This window comes from Rhincodon typus, chromosome 5 (assembly GCF_021869965.1).
Source record: "Rhincodon typus isolate 14 chromosome 5, sRhiTyp1.1, whole genome shotgun sequence".
NCBI classification, from domain to species: domain Eukaryota; kingdom Metazoa; phylum Chordata; class Chondrichthyes; order Orectolobiformes; family Rhincodontidae; genus Rhincodon; species Rhincodon typus.
The window spans coordinates 45,790,426-45,811,183 of NC_063336.1; the positions used below are offsets into that span (position 1 = coordinate 45,790,426).

The 20,758-nt window shown below is 40.5% G+C and overlaps 1 protein-coding gene across 2 annotated transcripts in view; it reads left to right on the forward strand.

The window, feature by feature from the left end:
• mms22l (MMS22-like, DNA repair protein) overlaps positions 1-20,758 on the forward strand; it is a 126,168-nt gene that overhangs the window by 92,610 nt on the left and 12,800 nt on the right. For both annotated transcript variants that reach the window (XM_048597523.1, XM_048597524.1), the window contains 3 exons: positions 398-540; positions 5,271-5,430; positions 13,267-13,436. In XM_048597523.1, the coding sequence (XP_048453480.1) occupies positions 398-540; positions 5,271-5,430; positions 13,267-13,436 (473 nt within the window). The remainder of the gene's footprint in view (positions 1-397; positions 541-5,270; positions 5,431-13,266; positions 13,437-20,758) is intronic.

Sequence of the window (20,758 nt, forward strand, 5' to 3'; positions counted from 1 at the left end):
CCTTCCTGAGATCCAAGGCCCTAAACTGGCCATAATATTCCAAATGGGCGAGTAAACTGTAAGCATGAGACCACCCCCCCACCCACCCCATGAAAATCATTCAAGTTGTCGTTTTAATTATGGCATGTAGTTCCTTTTAATACTTCAGAAATCTCTCAGCCCGTCCCTTCATCAACTTAAACTTGCACCACAGGTCGCTCTGCTAATGGGTTAATGAATGTGTCAAGTTATATATTGTTGGTTGAATTTTATCAAACTATGAAGAGTATGTCAATAATGGAATAATTGGTGAAAGTTGCTAATTGTGGTTGAACTTACCATGAGCATTTACTTCCTTGTAAGCTGTTCTTAAATATTATGTTGGAGTGATAAGCTGCTGTGTTTCATTTACAAATAGAATGGGTAAACATGGAGCAGTTGGCAGGGTTAACCAGGATTGTCTACAAACTCCCAGAGGTGGAGAATCTACTCATCGAGGCTCAGCTTGATCAGCCAGCGGTAAAGGACGAACTCAAAACCACTGTCTTTATATTCATTAAGGTAATGTCTGGCAATGACGGATAGGTGAGGAATAAAATATCCCTCACACAGATGGACTCAGTACTTTTGAACTAATTTTAAGCACAATATATGCAAATTATACTCCCTTTGTGCAGCACTTTAAAGAAACTGTGGAATTATAATCGCATCATTTATTATAGCTCCAGACCTCCAAGTGATTATTTTAGCATGTAAAGCCTATGCTAATGTATGACCTCACACTTTACTGCATTAAATTTCATTTACCAAGCTTTTGCTTACTCACTTAACCTATTTGTATTCCCATGTAGATTCTTTGTGTCTTCATGTTTCGGGGAATGATGATATCAGGATGATATCAGGGCGGTAGTGAGAGATGATATAGGTTCTACTGAACAAAACGTTGAATCCATTTGGGTGGAAATTAGGAATAGCAGAGAGAAGAAGTCACTGATAGGTGTGGTCTATGGGCCACCAAATAATGACATCGTGGTGGGACGGGCAGTAAACATAGAAATAGCTAATGCATGTAAAAATGGTACAGCAATTATCATGGGGGATTTTAATCTACATATCGATTGGTCAAACCAGGTTGGTCATGGCAACCTTGAGGAGGGGTTCATAGAATACATCCGCGATAATTTCCTTGAACAATATGTAATGGAACCTACGAGGGAGCAAGCTATCCTAGATCTAGTCCTGTGAAATGAGACAGGAATAATTAATTACCTCATAGTTAGGGATCCTCTCGGAAGGAGCAATCACAGTATGGTCGAATTTAAAATACAGATGGAGCGTGAGAAGGTTAAATCCAGTACCAATGTCCTGTGCTTAAACAAAAGAGACTATGAAGGAATGAGGGAGGAGTTAGCTAAGGTAGAATGGGACCAAAAACTTTATGGTGGGTCAATTGAGGAACAGTGGAGGACTTTCAAATCAGTTTTTCACAGTGCTCAGCAGAAGTATATTCCAGTGATAAGGAAGAACTGTAGGAAAAGAGAGAGTCAGCCATGGATGTCTAAGGAAATAAAGGTAAGTATCAGATTAAAAAAAAAACACATACAAAAAAAGCAAAGAGTAGTGGGAAACTAGTAGACTGGGAAATCTTTAAAGGCCAACAGAAAGCCACAAAAGAAGTTATAAAGAAAAGTAAGATAGATTATGAGAGTAAACTAGCTCAGAATATAAAAACAGGCAGCAAAAGTTTCTATAAATATGTAAATCGTAAAAGAGTGGCGAAGGTAAACATTGGTCCTTTAGAAGATGAGAAGGCCAATTTAATAACTGGGAATGAGGAAATAGCCGAGACATTAAACAGTTATTTCGTGTCGGTCTTCACAGTGGAAGACACAAATAACATGCCGAAAACTAATGGCAAGAAGGTTATAGCCGGTGAGGACCCAGAAACTATCATTATCACTAAGGAGGCAGTGCTGGGCAAGCTAATGGGGCTAAAGGCAGACAAGTCTCCTGGCCCTGATGAAATGCATCCCAGGGTACTAAAAGAGGTGATGGGGGAAATAGCAAATGCACTAGTAATTATTTACCGAAATTCACTGGACTCTGGGGTGGTTCCCACAGATTGGAAAACAGCCAATGTGACACTACTGTTTAAAAAAGGAAGTAGACAAAAAGCAGGTAACTATAGGCCAGTTAGCTTAACTTCGGTAGTGGGGAAAATGCTTGAATCTATCATTAAGGAAGAAATAGCAAGACATCTGGATATAAATTGTCCCATTGGGAACACCCACCGTGGGTTCATGAAGGGTAGGTCATGTTTAACTAATTTGGTGGAATTCTTTGAGGACGTTACTTGCATGGTGGACAATGGGGATCTTTGGATGTGGTGTCTCTGGATTTCCAGAAGGCATTTGACAAGGTGCCACACCAAAGGCTGCTACATGAGATAAACTTGCACGGTATTACAGGTAATGTATTGGCATGGATAGAGGATTGGTTGACCAGTAGAAAGCAAAGAGTAGGGGTAAATGGGTGTTTTTCTGGTTGGCGGTCAGTGGCTAGTGGTGTGCCTCAGGGATCAGTGTTGGAATCGCAATTATTTACAATTTACATAGATGATTTGGAGTTGGGAACTAAGTGTGGTGTGTCAAAATTTGCAGATGACACTGAGGTGAGTGGTAGAGCAAAGTGTGCAGAAGACACTGAAAGTCTGCAGAGGGATATAGATAGTCTAAGTGAGTGGGCAAAGGTCTGGCAGATGGAGTACAATGTTGATAAGTGTGAGGTCATCCATTTTAGTAGGAATAACAGCAAAATGGACTATGTTTTAAATGGTAAAAAATTGCAGCACGCTGCTGTGCAGAGGGACTTGGGTATCCTTGTGCATGAATCGCTAAAAGTAGGATTGCAGGTGCAGCAGGTAATTAAAAAGGCAAATGGAATTTTGTCTGCCATTGCTAGAGGGATGGAGTTTAAAAACAGGGAGGCTATGCTGCAGCTGTATAGGGTCCTGGTGAGGCCACACCTGGAGTACTGTTTTGATCTCCTTACTTGAGAAGAGATATACTAGCACTGGAGGGGGTGCAGAGGAGATTCACTCGGTTGATTCCAGAGTTGAGAGGGTTGGATTATGAGGAGAGACTGAGTAGACTGGGATGATACTCATTGGAATTCAGAAGAATGAGGGGAGATCTTATAGAAACATGTAAGATTATGAAGGGAATAGATAAAGTGGAGGCAGGGAGGTTGTTTCTGCTAGCAGGTGAAACTAGGACTAGAGGGCATCGCCTCAAAATAAAGGGAAGCAGATGTAGGACTGAGGTCAGGAGGAACTTCTTCACCCAAAGGGTTGTGAATCTGTGGAATTCCCTGCCCAGTGAAGCGGTTGAAGCTACCTCGCTGAATGTTTTTAAGGCAAGGCTAGATAAATTTTTGAACAGTAAGGGAATTAAGGGTTATGGTGAGTGGGCGGGTAAGTGGAGCTGAGTCTCAAGAAGATCAGCCATGATCTTATTAAATGGCAGGGCAGGCTCGAGGGGCCGGATGGCCTACTCCTGCTCCTAGTTCTTATGTTCTTATGTTCATCACAACATACTGCCTCACCTATTTTTGTATCCTCAGCAGATTTGGATACATTCCCCTCTACTCCCTCCTCCAAATCACAAATATAGATAGTAAATAATTGAGGCCATATGATTAATCTTCGTGGCACTCTACTAGTTATTTCTTTCCAAACTGAAAATGATGCATTAATCCCGACTCTGAGTCGTCTGCGTGTTAACCAATCCTCAATCCGTGTTTAGAAGTTTCCCCATTACTGTGAACTCCTTTCTTATGCAATTACCTTTTATGTGGGATCTTATCAAATGCTTTCTGGAAATCCAAATACACGACACCTACCATTTGCCCTTCTTCAACTCTGCTTGTAATAGCCTCAAAGAACTCTAGCAGATTTGACCATCATGATTTCCCTTTCACAAAAATATGTTGATTCTGTTGCTTTTCTTAATGCCCTAGTATTTCTTCATTAATAACAGGTTCTAGCGTTTTCCCAAAGGCTGATGTTAGTTTAACTAGCCTATAATTTTCTGCTTTCTATCTCCATCTCTTCTTGAACAGGGCCGTCACATTAGCGCTTTTCCAGTCCACTGAAACTCTCCCGGAATGCAGTGAATTCTGGAAGGGGAATATGGGCAAAGGAAGAATTTTTAGACAGGAAACCTGGACATGTGTGTTTCTGAGACTCCCTGCTGACATTTTATCCTTTTTTAAAACTGGCTTTCCTCCCAACAGGCAACTTGATGTCAGAATTTGATTGACTGCAAGGGAGCAGGTGGATCTGACATCATAGGGTGTGGGAGAGGGGAAATTGTTGGTTAGTTAGCTTAGAGCCAGTGGGATGAACCAAACATCACACGGTAGATTGAGTTTGCCAGTCATGTGGGTAGGACTGTGAAGAAATAAATGTGTTGACCCCAATAAAAAATATCCTGCTGCCCTTAACCTTTAGAAGCACTTTGCTCGAGGTTCCTGCCTCACTCACCTCTTTTATTGTGATGATAGTCCAGGAATCTTGACATCTCTGAATTAAAAATTAAATTGTTTTTCAAAATGGAGATATGCAGCATCCTTAAAAAGATTTCAATGACTGACCTGGCTCTTGAGTGTAGATTGGTCACCCACTTTGAAACCCACTTCTGTTACAACTTGAAGTGGGTTGCAATCAAGTTTGAGAATAATGAAATTTTGACCTTCTCACTGCCTTCAACTCATGCATTTTTTTTGTTAAATTTCCCTATTCTATTTCAGACAGAGCTACTCAGGAAATCAAGGAGTGGCTGGTAAAAAGTGTGACTATGTTATCACCTCTGTTGCCTGCTGCAGATTGATTTCATTAAAGTCTAAAAGCAGATTAATGCTTCATAGTTTGGAACTTTGTGCTGGGGAAATCGTATGGGGAATAAAAGTAGAATAACGTAAAAGTGTGCAATGTTCTTATAGATGTTCTAAGTGATGGAGTTTCCTTTCTTCACTTTTTTACCAGATTCACCAGTTTAGTTTGCAAATGGTATTCAATGAGAATGAGAATATAGTACTTTAAACCATTTCTATAAACAATGTTTAGAAAATTGGATAGATATCTTGACAACAGCTCAATTCTTGAAAGAAGTGTCAATTTACAAAATCAAATTGCTTTTATCTCATTTTTCTGTGTTTTATAAGGAGCTGTTGTTTTATTCATGTAGTCAGATCATATTTGTAAGACATATAGACTCCTAATCTTTTTGCAGGCAGTTGGGAAGACATACTCTCAGTTACAGACTCTACGGGACAAGTCTGCCTTGGTCTCAAAGGCCCTGGATTATGTTGGTGATGTAGTAAAGTACACCAAGCCATATTTTGCTAACAAAGGGCCACCTGAAGGTCTGCATTTGATGTACTGGACCATTGGTAAGTGCCTTGTCCTTTCAGAGTGTGTTTATGACAGAATTATTTAGAAATTACAATATGGAAGTGGATCATTTGGCCAAAACAGCATTTTGCTGTTTTATTTCCCCCACAGAAGCAGTAGCCCTGTACAGGCTGCCCCCACCATTCCAACATTCATTAATTCACTAGTTAGTTCTTTTCTGTTCTATTCTGATCATTGGTTCTGAGGAAGAGTCACTGGAGCCGAAACGCTAACTGTGATTTCTTTCCATAGATGCTGCCAGATCTGCTGAGCTTTTCCAGCAATTTCTGGTTTCCATTAATTCATCTTTTCCTTCAAATACTTTTCAAACCTTCTCTTAAATGCTGGCATAGTCTCTGCTTCAATTACTAACTCCAGGAATGTACCTTACAGCTTTATCACCCTTTGTGAAAAACAGCACTTTTTTTTTTGTCCTACGCATTAAATGATATCTGTGGTGTTTGAAAACCAAGTTTTAAGTCAAAAGTAAGTTGTTTACTCTTTTAAAGTTGTCTGTAATATAAGAATCATCTTCCATTAGCATGAAGTGAACACCACATAGTGACTTCATTGTGACCTTTCAACTCATCATGACATAAATGAAATGGGACATTGAGGTGGTTCCTCACACTTAGATCTGTTGAATATGAAATTTAAGTATTTATTCTTTTGGCAAAAGAAAATCATTTAAAGTAAAACTAATATGACATGATTGAGAGGGTAAGAAAACTCATACAATCACCACAGTGTTGTCATTTGTGATCTAGTGGTACGTATAAGCATCAGATCAGTTTTAAAGAGGGAAGGAAAAATCATGGATGACAATTCATTCTTTAGTTCAACGGTTTTGTGTTAGTGTTACTCCTTTTTCTATGGGTAGAATTAAAAAGGGCAGTGGATCTTTGCTGAATATTTTGAGTTGAATTTGAATTGCAGACCGTGGATGACATTAAATGTAGGTGACAGTAATCTCACCAACTAGCTGGGAGAGCCAGCAAGAGCCCCTCAGTGCCTCCTTTCATGAAACCTGACAAATTAAAGAGCCAATCAGGCATATAACTGGGCAGTGGCAGGTCTTCCCTGGGATCAAGGAAGGACTGTTGTGGTGGAAATATTGCCCCCTTGTCAGCTGCCAGTCAGAAAGAGATGGGTAGCTGTGCACGTGGTGTTGAGTGGCCATCAGTGATTCACCCACTTGGGTGTTGAGGGAGCGGGGCCACAGGTGAGTGATATCGAAGTGAGGGTCATAGGATGGGCGTTATGGGTGTGGGTGTGGGAGTGGGCTATTGTGTCGGTGGAAAGGGTAAGGAGTGACTCTAAGCGGGCCTCCATTCCTGACGTTAGGTCCCTCGATCAGGCACTCTGTACCATTGAACGAGGAACACCCCCAGCCCTACTCATGAGTCTTTCCACGTGCCACCATTACATCTTTCGTCAGTCGCCTTAAATTCGTTTCCTCTGGTTCTTGAACCTTCGCCTAAATGGGAACTGTTTATCCCTACCTACTCTATTTACGTCCCTCATGATTGTAACCCCCTCTGTAAAATCTCTTAACCTTCTCATCCAAGAGAGCAGCTCCCGTTTCTCCAATCCATCTTTGGAACCAACTGTTCCTCATTTTTGAAGCCATTCTAGTGAAACCTTTCTGCATCCTCTCGCTTGCCTTCATATCCATCTTAAAATTTGGACTCAGAGTTTGATGCCGATTGACCCATGTGAGGTCAAGCCAGTCATTTATGCCAGTTTATTACAAACTGTAATCCGAGCTGAACTTTACAGGGTGCCTTGTCCCCCCAAGCTATTAGGTCAAGGGGGACCCCACCTACAATCCAAATGGCTGCCAGTGACATTACTTACTTTAGGGTGAGAATTTTGCCCCTTTCTTGGGAGAAAGTCCTGCTTTATAGTGCTGTTGCCAGTTGGATGACTGACAGTTCAATAGTCCCAACATTCCACCCATGGCCTTTACTGAATCTGCAGGCAGTCCCACCACGACTTGGAGCCCAGTTCAGTCCAGGGTCTTGGCAAAACCTGACAGAGGTGGGGATCAAATTCACGAGGCTGGAAGGTAACCTTAAAAGGGAAGAAACTCTGGGGAGAGCATTTCCAATGTGCTCAGGGGTCTTGCAAAAGATGATACTAGCCTGCACAACTAAACCAAATACAGTGACCTACCACTGAACAATGCAGAGTGTCGTCAGGTGTGACAGGAAGATCATCCGACATACATTAAAAAAAATCATCTCTTGTCCTATTGAATACACAACGCAGGCTACCTGCATTCTCAAACACCAACAAAAGCCTTCTCTATGCCTTTAACTATGGTGAAGTCCAGCAATAAGTACAAGACAAAAGTCTGAAGTCTCTTTATAAGAGTCACATAGTGTCTCCTGCTTGGTTTGTTTCTCCCCTCACCTTGCATCTTCCACTCTCTGCCTTCTCCACTGCTCTCCTTTCCTCTGTCTGTCCTCTTATGAAACAAAAGTATAATGTTAAAGTACAATTGGATTGCAGTCCTATTCATATCTACAGTGTCTTAACATGAACTCGGTTGATGATGTATCATGTGGTTGAAGTCCTAAAATTCGCAAAGCATTCTGATATTGATAAATTTCTTACTAATTTGATCAGATCTGTGTGAATTAAGTAAATTGCTTCAATTTATGAAATAACGTTAATTTAGCAGGAAACTTATTATCTTCTTTGGTGAAAACAGGGTGTTTTTAATACCACTGCTCATCCTTCAAGGGGCTACTATACTGAAATAAATAGTTGAATATGATTTGAAGAGATTTCCACAATTATAAATTGCGTAGTGTGAGATATTGTACCTGGTTGAGCAGAGCAGAGCAGAGATCTATAGCACACGGATCATTGTCAACTAATACAAGAGACTTTGCTTGGCTTAGTTCATGATGTTAGTGAAATAAATTTCATCTTTGGCAGCATTCCACTTTGATCGTATGTTTGTTGTTAAAAGTGCTTTGTTATAGATTGAGACCTTTCATCTCAAATGAGAGTGGAGATCTGAATAAATAGCTAAGCTGAAAGAGGTAAAAGTATCAGCTGTGGCAAAAAATACATTTGCCAGATAAAAACATCTCTTTATTCCTTTGTGCAAAGAAAAAGAATAAGCCACACTTACCTTGTACAGGACATGACCCAAATACATTCAATCTGTTTACTTATAACTTTAAATATAGCATCTCATTTCCAAGCAACTTAATTGGATAATGGTCTGCTTTTCAAGGAGTGTCATTTTAATAAAATATGTTTTTATGACAGATTTTGTTTCATTACAGGAAAATGTTCAAGCTGCATTAAATGATGTGCAACAAAATGGTTGAATTTTTGGGGTCTTTTACTGGATTGAATTTGAATGCTCATGCCTTCTGGACCTTTTTAGCTTTGTCGTACAAGTAGAGATATAATTGAAATGTTATTGTGTTGCACAGTCAGAATCATGCAGATGTCATTGAGGAAAACCAGGTTGAATCTGGCTATAATTAATGTATAACAGAATGGCAAGTTCCACTAAGATTAGAGCAACTGGACCGGTTTGCTTACAGGCTGAGTAGTTTCTTTACAATGAAAAATACAGCCAATGAACAAAAGCACATTTTCATTCATTTTAATATGGTAATTAATATAGCGATATCAGCATTAAGCATGGTTAGTAGACATTACCTCTGATTTTGTACTAAATGATGAAATACAAGTGCTCACCATTGAAGCTCACAAAGGTGGAGTAATTTCTGTGGCAAGAATTTCCTTTTTTCCCAACGTCAGTTTGAATTCAGAGCCAAGTCAAAGCAGTTTCAATTTGTCCAATAATGGTGATGCCATCATTTCGGATAAGCAGGCAATCATTTTGAAGTGTTCTCACAGTCAGCAGTAACAGGCAATAATTGTCCTTCCCTTTTTTTGAATGTTACAGAGAGGAAAATAAATGATTGGACACGCATGAGATGAATGTAGAAGGAAAATTCATAGTGTACATATTATTTCAAAGATGTGTTTTGTTTAATCAGAAAGGGGAAATTTGACATTCCTCAGATATGAAACTAATTTTTCATTTCATATAAAGATTCCAGCGTCAATTATGACACTATTGCACTTTGTAAAAGTGTAGTTTTTTTAAAAAATTTGACCATGGGATGTGGAGATCATTGGTAAGATGAGCATTAATTATGCATTGCTAATTGCTCTTGAAAATATGGTATTGGCCATATTCTTGAAGTATGGTAATCCATATGATGTAAATTCATCCAAATGTTTTTATGGAGGGAGTTGCAGGATTTTGACATAGCAACGGTGTAGGAATGGCTTGTGTGCCTTGGGGGAGAATTTGCACGTTATGGTGGTACCATGAAGCTGCTGCACTTGTTCTAAGCAGATGAGGACCTAGATTTGGAAAGTGCTTTGAAGCAACCAATATTGTTTCGCTTTTAAAAACCAAAACAAATGTGGATGTTGTAAATTAGAAACAAAAATAGAAATTGCTGGAAAGTTCAGCGGGTCTGGTAGCACCTGTGGAGAGAAATCAGAGTTAACGTTTTGGGTCAAGTGACCCTTCCTCAGAACCTGAGGAACTTCTGAGGAAGGGTCTCTGGACCCAAAACATATAAACTGAGAATTCGTTCAGATGCTGCCAGACCTGCTGATCTTTTCCAGCCATTTCTATTTTTGTTTTGGTGCTTGTGTTCAGAGGCATTGCGAATGGCACTGAACATACTGTGGAATCATCAGCAAACATCGCCACTTCTGGCTTTGTGCTGGAGGGAATCAACAGAAGATTTTTGGGTCTAGGGCAATACCTTAACAAGCTCCAGCAATAATTACCCTGAGACTGAGATAATTGTTTTCATGCAACAAGGCATTACTTTTTAAGCAGTTTTTTTACAGCGAGATTATTAGTGTACGAAGGCAAGACAAATTTATTTGCAAGTTAGCAAACAGTTAGAACCCTCCTCTATGTCATTAAACCTGCAGCCGTGTAAAGACCTATACTCGAGAGAGTAAAGTTTTGGAGAGAACCATTAAATAGTTGGTCATTTTTGAAAACTAACCTAGGAGGTAATTGGATCTCGGAAATCCATAGACGTTCCAGCACTGCTATGTTGCCCTTCCTCAAAATACATAACTAACTGCTTTCAAATAATAATTAAAAATAACTGCAAATCTTTCAACTTGTAGACTGCAACTGCATTGTGCAGGCGAATCTTGTGTTTATTTGTTCACTCTGTTTAGTTTGTCCAATTTTGCCAGAAAACACACAAACTAGAAAAAGCTAAAGAAAGAAAATGGAGAAAACGATTGCAGTCATGCTGTGTCTTTCATAGCCGTTAGATGCTGCAAAGTGTCTTTTCTTCCAGCCTATGAAGCACTTTTGGAATATTGTAATGAAGAAAACATGCAGCCAATTTGTGTACAGCAATCTCCCACAATCAGTGAGAGATAGGACAATGAGAAGTTAATCTGTGTTTGTGATATTCATTGATGGATAAATATTGATTTGGGATTAACACCTGTTTTAAAAGTGCTAGCATAGGATCTTTTACATCCCAGTCAGACAGCAGATGGAGTTTTCATTTAATGCAGCCTATATGGTCCCTCTGACTGCAGTTCTCCTATAGTACTGCTTTGGAGTGCCAGCCTAACTTTTTTGTACTGAATTTCTGTAGTGGGGTTTGAACCCACAATCTCCTGACTCAGCGGTGCGAGTGCTACCAACAGAGCCTTAGCTATACTTGCGCCATTTTTATTGAATGAATGTGACCATGTAATTCATAAACCGAAATGTGTCTCCTTCATAACAGAAAAGTGATTTTTACCATTTCGTGCTGTTGAATTCTGACTGTTGGAAGTGAAAGGTATGCTTTAATTCCTTCCTTCGCAACCACCTGAATCAATTCCATTGGTGTTCACAGCCTTTTTAATAAAAAAAATTCACACAGTGCTGTGGAAGAACAATAAATTAGGTTGTAAGTCAAGAGGACATTAAATCAGGCAACACAGTTTGATGTGGCTGTAGTTTTTAAAACAGCAATCCACCCCTGCCTAGTAATAAAATCTAAGATGTAATAATGACATGATAATATTTCATTAGTACAGTATGACTTTTCTGGCTATAAGATAGAAGTGTTTAAATTATGAAGCAATGGGATGGGTTAATTAGAAACAGATATGTATTCATTAGAGTTTAGGTAAAATGAGAGATGATCTTTTTGAAACAAATAAAACCTTATAGGCAGTTTATAGGATGAATACCAGTTGGATTGTTTCTGTGGAAAATACTCAAACTAAAGGCCATATTTTAACAATAAAAGGTCTCCCTTTTAAGATGGAAATACAGAACAATTTCTTTCAGCGGGTCTCTGTTTCAGTCTGTGGAATTCTGTTCCACCAAATTGAATGGAGACTAGGTTGTTGAATTATTTACTCAAAGCCAAGTTATGGTAGATAAGGATGTCAAGAGTTATAGGATGTAGACAGGAATTTGGCAATGAGACGACAACTAGATCAGCTATGATCTTCTTGCATGGCAGAGCAGGCTCGATTGAGAGTCTAAGGCGAGAGTGAGCAGAGCACTCTCTTTCTGTTCCAACTGCCTCACCCTGGTTTAAAAAAAACAGTCCAAGAGCTAATGGGAGCGGGTAGGCAAATGTAGTTGAAGCTGAAGACCAACCGTGACCATATTGAATCCTAAAGCAGGCTCAAGGATCAGTATGATCTGCTCCTGCTCCTGTTTCATGTGTTCTTATATAGATGGGATAAAAACAAAGGGGAAAAAATGATAAATGTTATCATGGGCTCAATGGACTGAATGGCCTATTTCTTCAATGTAACTTCTGCGTGTGCAACAACAAAACTGTGCAAATGATGATGATGTGCCAGCAACTACTTGTGAGTAGTTTATCATATCTCCCAATATTGGATCAGCATGATGGATAATTCCTGAATAAAACTGATCTGAACTGAAAACTGAGATAACAAGGTGTAGAGCTAGATGAACACAGTAGGCCAAGCAGCATCAGAGGAGCAGGAAGGCTGACGTTTCGGGCCTAGACCCTCCTTCAGAAATGGGGGAGAGGAAGGGGGTTCTGAAATAAATAGGGAGAGAGGGGGAGACGGAAAGAAGATGGATAGAGGAGAAGATAGGTGGAGAGGAGACAGACAGGTCAAAGAGGCGGGGATGGAGCCAGTAAAGGTGAGTATAGGTGGGGAGTTAGGGAGGGGATAGGTCAGTCCAGGGAGGATGGACAGGTCAAGGGGGCGGGATGGGGTGGGGTTTGAAGTGGGAGGAGGGGATAGGTGGGAGGAAGGACAGGTTAGGGAGGCGGGGACGAGCTGGGCTGGTTTTGGGGTGCGGTAGTGGGAGGGGAGATTTTGAAGCTTGTGAAGTCCACATTGATACCATTGGGCTGTAGGGTTCCCAAGTGGGTTCCTGCAACCTTCAGGTGGCATCGTTGTGGCACTACAGGAGGCCCAGGATGGACATGTCGTCTGAGGAATGGGAGGGGGAGCTGAAATAGTTCGCAACTGGGAAGTGCAGTTGTTTAGTCCGAACCAAGCATAGGTCAACTGCACCTGTGTTCATCCAGCTCGACACCTTGTTATCTCAGATTCTCCAGCATCTGCAATTCCTACTATCTCTGAACTGAAAACTATTGTGTAAAATATTATAGGAATGGAAGCATGTATTATCATTTCAAAACTATTGCTTTGAGATGAGTTAAAACATGAAATCAAGTTGGGAATTACAAGAAATTAAATGATGTGCCTTACTCCTGGTGAGAACGTATTGAATTGCATTATTTTGTTTTTATACACAGGCTGTATTGTCAAATATTGGGCACTGATATTGTCCACTTCAAAAGCTCAGCAGCTCTTGTTCCGCATCATCGATTGTCTGCTGTTGCCACATACAGTCTTGCAACAGAACAAAGAATTGCCCCCAGCAATGCTGTCTGCCATCCGAGATAACTTGTCTTTGTATCTCCAGGTGAGCACTGTCACCGTCATACAGCTGTTGGCTTTGGAATATCCTGAGGTTTATTCTCTTTCTCCACTCCCAGAAATGTTCATCTGATATTTTTGTTTCTATTTACTGTCTGGTTTCTGAATGTTATTTCTTTTCTTCAAATCTCATTGCCCTTTGTGTTATGTAGCAGTGAGCAATACAGATGGATCCTGCATCCTGTTGTTAATGCTGCTGTGAGGAAGTAAATATTATGCCCAGATTGTATGATGCCTAACCAGCTTCAGGAAAAAAGCACTAAAGTCTGTGTTGCTTAGTATTCTAACAGTCTGTAGTACCAATTTTCTAGCTGATCATCATATTGCAATAAACGCTAACATTATAGAGTACTATAATTTGCTTTTCCCTTCTGGTTTGTACAATTTATTTTGGCAGATCAGCGAAGACTCTTGTTAATACAAATGAAGCAAGCATAAGCTGAGGAGAACAAGAATATACATTTTTAAATATTGCAGATATAAGGTTACAATATAAGTTGTAATTTTGTAAGTTCATGTGAATGCTTTTAATTGCACCATGATTTGTGTTTTTCATAATGCAATCCTCTGACAATTCTAAAGTTTGAATATCAGTACTCGTACATATTTTGAGATTGAAACTGTTAATGAACCACATTTCTGTGACATGAACATTACTCTGACAGTTGGCTTTGGAAAATTGGGTTGTACAGTGGATTACAAGACTGACTATTAATAGTGATATAGTCCCATTAATAAGGAAAATGTCACAGGACTCTTACGAGCAATGGACTTTGCTCTTTGGGTGAATCGGTGAGGTGACTGAAATCCTGATTGGCTTTTAAGAATGGGAAAGGAGAGGTGGAAAATTGAGGTGAGGTGGGAGAGAATTATTCCAATGTATGTTGCCAAAATGAGAAGAAAGATCTTTTGTTGGTAGTGAATTGGAAGCAAATGAATACATAGAGCAGCAGATTAAAATTGAACATACAATGATGAAACCGAAGCATTTGAAAACCGTTTTCAGCAAAATGTTGAGTGAATGATCCATCTCTGCCTCCTCCTGGGGTTCCTAACATCACAGATGCCAATATACAGCTAATTTAATTCACTCCATGTGATAGCAAGAAACGGTTGGAGGCACTGGATACTGCAAAAGCTATGGACCCTGATAAGGTCCAGCAATAGTACTGAAGACTTGTAGCCCAGAACTAGCAACACCCAAGTCAACTGTTCCAGTCTAAGTATGACACTGGCATCTACTTGACAATGTGGAAAATTTGCCAGGTATGTTATTTGTAGAAAAGGTAGGACAAATCCAATCTGGCCAATTAGCACTTCATCACTTAACTCAATTATCAGCAAAGTGGTACAAGGTGGTATTGCAGAGCAATAACCTGCTCACTGACACTTGCTTTGGGTTCCACCCGGGTCTTTCAGCTCCTGAACTCTTTACAACCTGGACCAAATGTGAAAAAGAACTGAACTCAAGAGATGAGGTGACAATGACAGCAATAATCTTTTGATCAGAGTGGCATTAAGAAATCCTAGCCAAACTAAAGTCAATGGAAATCAGTGGGAAAGAGCTGCACTAGATTGAACCGTACCTAACCTAGCACAAATAAAGATGACTTTGGTTGTTGGAAGTCATCTCAGCCAAAGGATATTGCTACAGGAGTTCCTCAAGGTAGTGTCTTAGGCCCAACTATCTTCAGATTTTTCATCAGTGACCTTCACCCCATCAAAGCTCTGAATTGAAGATGGTTGCTGTTGGCTGCACAACATTCGACACCATTCATGATTCTTCAGACACTAAAACGACTGTGTCCAAATGGACAAGATTCAGGCTTTAGCTGATGTGTGGCAAGTAACATTCACGCCAAACAAGTGCTAGGCAATGACCTTCTTCAACAAGAGAGAATCTAACCATCTACCCTTGATACTCAGAGATTGTTGAATCCTCCACTATCAATATCCTGGGTGGTGGGGGTCTTGGCCAAAGACTGGACTAGATCAGACATATGAATTCTGTGGCTGGAAGACCAAGTCAGAGACTTAGAATTTGTCAGCAAGTAAATCATCCCCCTGACTCCCTAAAGCCTGTCAGCCATCCACAAGGCACAAGAGTCTTCACTTTTCAGGGTCTCAAGAAGTTTGGCACCAACCACAGCAAAGTAGTTTGCTTCGTTGGAATTACATGCACCACTTTAAGATTCACTCCCTCTACATTACAACGTGCACTGCAAAAACTCATTAGTCTTCCTTTGAGGGCACCTTGCAAATCCTCAATCTCCATCACCTAGAAAAACCCAGGCAGCAGATACATGGGACTATCACTACCTGTAAGTTCCTCTGTAAGACACACATCACCCTAACTTCACAGTGTGTGATTATTCCTTCACCTTCACTGTGTCAAAATCTTGGAATTCTGTGCCTAACAGGCCTGAAGGCGAGCCTACTCCCCATGTACTGCAGCAGCGCAAGGAGATAGCTCACCACCTACTTTCTAGGGGACAGTTGGAGATGGGCAAAATTAATGACCCTGCCAGTGATGCCCACATAAATAATTTTTTACAGACACAGGAATCTCAGCATTAAAAGGGAGCTTAGAGTTGGGATTGTATAAGTGAGTGCAGATGAGCGTTAATCAGTTCCTGTAGAGGAGTGACGATTTTAAAAAGGAAATGAACAGAATTTGAAGATCAGTGTTGATGAACACAAGCTAGGTTACTGAAGGTTCAGGAGTTGGGCAAGGGTGTATTAAACAGGGAACAGTCGTGTTTTATTGGAAAAGTCAGCTTGCAGGATCAGTGGAGAGATGTGTAACAAATTAAAGGAGTGGATCAAAAAATGATATATTTAATATTGTCATAATCTATAAGGGGTAATCATTATTTGGAATGTCAGAAATAAAGCCTTGGCTTAATATATGTTGCCTCAGTTAATTTGTTATGATTAATCAACTCTATCACCTACAAGGACAAGCACAGCAGATGCATGGGATTGCCACCACCTGCAAGTTCCCCTCCAAGCCACACATTATCCGGATTCAGAACTATATCAATGTTCCTTCACTGTTGCTGGCTCAAAATCCTAGAATGTGATTCCTAATGGCACTGTGCATGTACCTATACCCATTTACTGCAATGGTTCAAGAAGGCACCCACCAACACTTCTCCAGGATGGTTAAGTTGGCAATAAATGTTGTACTAGCTAGCAATGCCCACTCCCTGTGAATGAAAAAAAAACTTCTATGACCAAGTTGGTCAATTAAAGCATAAATGTGCAGATTAGAAGCTCTTTGAATGTGAGGGAGCTATTAAGGTGCATAATACAAAAGGTATTAGAATTTGAAAGAATTTATTAGTTTGCCCTTTTTCAAATTGGTGAATGTCTGTGAAGTTTTCAAAAAGGCAAAATATTGTCTGTTGAAGGTGAATTTGACTGAAATTTCTGTAAAGCATTTCTAAACCAGACACTCATGTAGTTGGTGAGATAAACGAAAGAAAATGAACTGCATATTAAAAATTAATTATTAAATATGTAGCCATTAACAAGTAATTTTACAGTAGTTAGCTTGTTATGGTTCATGGCTTTATGCTATTTTAGAACCAGTATTTGTTCAATTGCTGTTTAATACATTTATTAAACAGTTAAGCTGTAAAACATTGTTCTTTATGGTATTATTCTGCCACTTTCAAGTGGCAAAGCTGATCATTTGGTGGCTCAGGATAGATCCAATAGTTAAAGTGCATTTCAAATTAAAAAATATACAAAGTAAAGAAAATTAAATTTAAAATGAAATTCTCTCTTTATTTCCCTGAGCTGGTTATAAAAGGTTTCTGGTAATCAGGGTAAGTGAAAACACATGTAAGGAAATGAGGAAATATAACAATGTGAGTCACTGAAGGAAATAATATCTAGAAGAAAGAAAGTAAAAGAAGCCCAAATAATAATGGAGGTGTGTGACAAGAGTCAGGGACAGACGAAAGTTGGCAGATGGCAGAGGTAGCTGCACAGATGGCCTGAATAGTTAACGATCAGTAACTATTTGCACTTGGTGTGAAAGATGGGGAAAGTCGGTGAGAGAACAGATCTTGACATAGAAATGAGGGCACCATGGATTATCTTTGTCCTCTAAAATGAGCTTGAAGAAGAGCAAAGAAAAAATCTTGCATCTTTCAAAACAAATGTTTAAGATATGTGGGTGTAGTTGACTTGGCCAGCATTTACAACCGATCCCTAAATGCCCTGGAAAAGTGATGAGCTGCATTCATGAACCACTACAGTCCTTGGTGTGCCAGCACCCTCTCAATGCTAATCGCAAGGGAGTTCTGTGATTTTGACCCAGTCACAGGGGGAAAAAATGGTGGTATAATTCCCAGTCTGGCTTATCTGTGACTTGAAGGCGGTGTTCCCATTGCATCTGCTCCCCTTGACCTTCTAAGTGGTAGAGGTCATGGGTTTGAAAGTTACCATTCAAGGAGGCTTGGTGAGTTACTGCAGTGCATATTATAGATGAGTCACACTACCGTTATTGTGTGTTGGTGGTGAAGGAAGTAAATATTAATGGTGATAGATGGATTGCCAATCAAGGAGGATGTCTTCTGCTGGATGCTGTTGTGTTTATTAAATTTTGATGGAGCTATACCCATTCCATATAAGTTGAGAGTATTCCAATACACTGATAACTTGAACTTTGTAGATGATGCGCTGGCACTGGGGAGCCAGGAGATGAAAATCTTGATTTTTCTATATGCTTTAATTTATGGGAGAGGGTCTATTTTCATGCATTCATGGAATGTGGGCATCACTGGCCATAGCAACGTTTATTGTCCATCCCAAATTATTCATGAGAACAGGACAGTGAGCTGTGTATTTGAACCACTACAGTGCATGTGTTGTAGGTGCTTCACACACCAATATCCATATCTTGGATTAAGCAGCAAAAGACATTCAGAGATTTACAGAGGTCTTATTGAAAATCTATAGCTTGGTACAAACATCAGTTCCCACCTTCCCATTTGGACCCTTTTGCTGACCAGAAGCCAACACCCAATAGCGAAGGATTCAGCTGTTTCTGTTCAGTGCTATGACACAACCCTGGAGCAGATGAGACTTGAATCTTGGTCTTATAGCCCAGAACTAGGGACACTACCGCTGTGCTACCAGCCCCAAGAACTCAGCTCTTCATGCAGACATTTTATGACATAACTGGGCGGTTCAATGGCTCAGTGATTTGCAGTGCTGCCTCAAAGCGCCAGGGACCCGGGTTCAATTCCAGCCTTGGGTCACTGAGTGGAGCTTGCACATTCTCCCATTTCTGCGTGGGTTTCTGTCCAGTGTTCCAGTTTCCTCCCACAGTTCAAAGATGTGCAGATTAGGTGGATTGGCCATGCTAAATTGCCCAGTAGTGTGCAGGGATGTGAGAGGATAGGTGGATTAGCAGTGGTAAATGTGGGATTGCGGGATAGAGTTGGGGGCTGAGCCTGGGTGGGATTCTCTTTGGAGGGTTGCTGTGGACTTGATGGGCCAAATGGCGGCCTCCTGCACTGTAAGGACATCCAAGAGATAAAGGATTTGAGTTTGTGAAGTGCAGTAGAAAAGCCTTGGAAAGTTACTGCATTACATCTTGTAAATAGTACACATTTGATGTCACTGTGGTGGAAGTGAATGTTTAAGGTGTAGGATTGTTGCCAGTTAAGCGGTTGTTTTGTCCTGGATTGTGTCAGGATTCTTGACTATTGTTGGAGCTGCACTCATCCTGTTAAGTGGTGAGCATTCCATTATACTCCTGATATTTGCCATGTAGGTAGTGGACAGACTGTGTGAAATCACAAGTTGAGTCACTTGCTGTAGAATTCCCAGCCTTTGACCTGTTTTTGTAGTCATAGTATCTAACTGATTAGTCCACTTAAGTTTCTCGTTAATGATGATGTCTGGAGTGTTGATGGTTGGAGAATGCTGAAGGGAGATGGTTAGATTCTACCTTGTTGGATATGATATTACCTCACACCTGTGTAGTGTAAATATTATTTGATCCTCAGCAGTTAACGATTTTGCTAGCCTGGGCTTGTTGCATGTTGGCATAGATTATTTCATTATCTGAGGAGTTATCGATGGAATGGAACTTGGTACAATACTCAGCAAATTTCCTCATTTGTAAACTTGTGGAGAATAAGGTCTACAGACAGTCCCAGTTAGACTGCTGATACTTTCCTGCGGAACCCCTCCATCAATTTCGCACAAATGAGATGATTGTAATGTAGGAAATGTGGAAGACAATAACATGTAAGAAGCCAGGTAGACAAGATAGTGAGGAAGTTCTGAGGAAGGTTCACCAGGCCCGAAACATTAACTCTGAGTTCTCTTCACAGACGCTGCCAGACCTGCTGAGCTTTTCCAGCAACTTCTGTTTGTGTGTGTGTGGGGTGAAGAAGGCATTTGGTATGCTTGCCTTCATTAGTCAGTGCACTGAGTATAGGAGTTGGGAGGTCGTGTTGTGGCTGTACGGGACATTGGTTAGGCCCCTTTTGGAATACTGTGTGCGATTCTGGTCTCCCTGCTCTAGGAAGGATGTTGTGAAACTAGAAAGGGTTCAGAAAAGATTTAGGAGGATGTTGCCAGGGTTGGAGGGTTTGAGCTATAGGGAGAGGCTGAATAGGCTGTGGTTATTTTCCCAAAGGCATCGAAGGCTTACAGGTGACCTTAGAGGTTTATAAAATCATGAGGAGCATGGATAGGGTAAATAGACAAGATCATTTCCCTGGGTTGGGAGAGTCCAAAACTAGAGGGCATAGGTTTAAGGTGAGAGGGGAAAGATTTAAAAGGGATCTAAGGGGCAACATTTTCGTGGACAGGGTGGTGTGTATATGGAATGAGCTGCCAGGGGAAGTGGTAGAGGTTGGTACAATTACAACATTTAAAAGGCATCTGGATGGGTATATGAGTAGGAAGAGTTCAGAGGAATATGGGCCAAATGTTGGCAAATGGGACTAGATTAATTAGGATATTGGTCGACATGGACGAGTTGGACCAAAGGGTCTGTTTCTGTGCTGTACAGCTCTATGACTCTACGACTCTAAGTATTTTGATGTGCATTTATGATGCCAAGGCATACAAAGCTAAGGGCCAAGTGCAACAACTACTGCCATCTTCCTTTATACTAGGTATGTATCCAGTGGAGCATTTTCCTCCTAATTCACCTTGAATCAAGTCTTAGTAGGGCTACTTGATTCCAAACCTGTCAAGGATAGTTACTGAGATAACAAGGTGTAGAGCTGGATGAACACAGCAGGCCAAGCAGCATCATAGGAGCAGGAAGGCTGA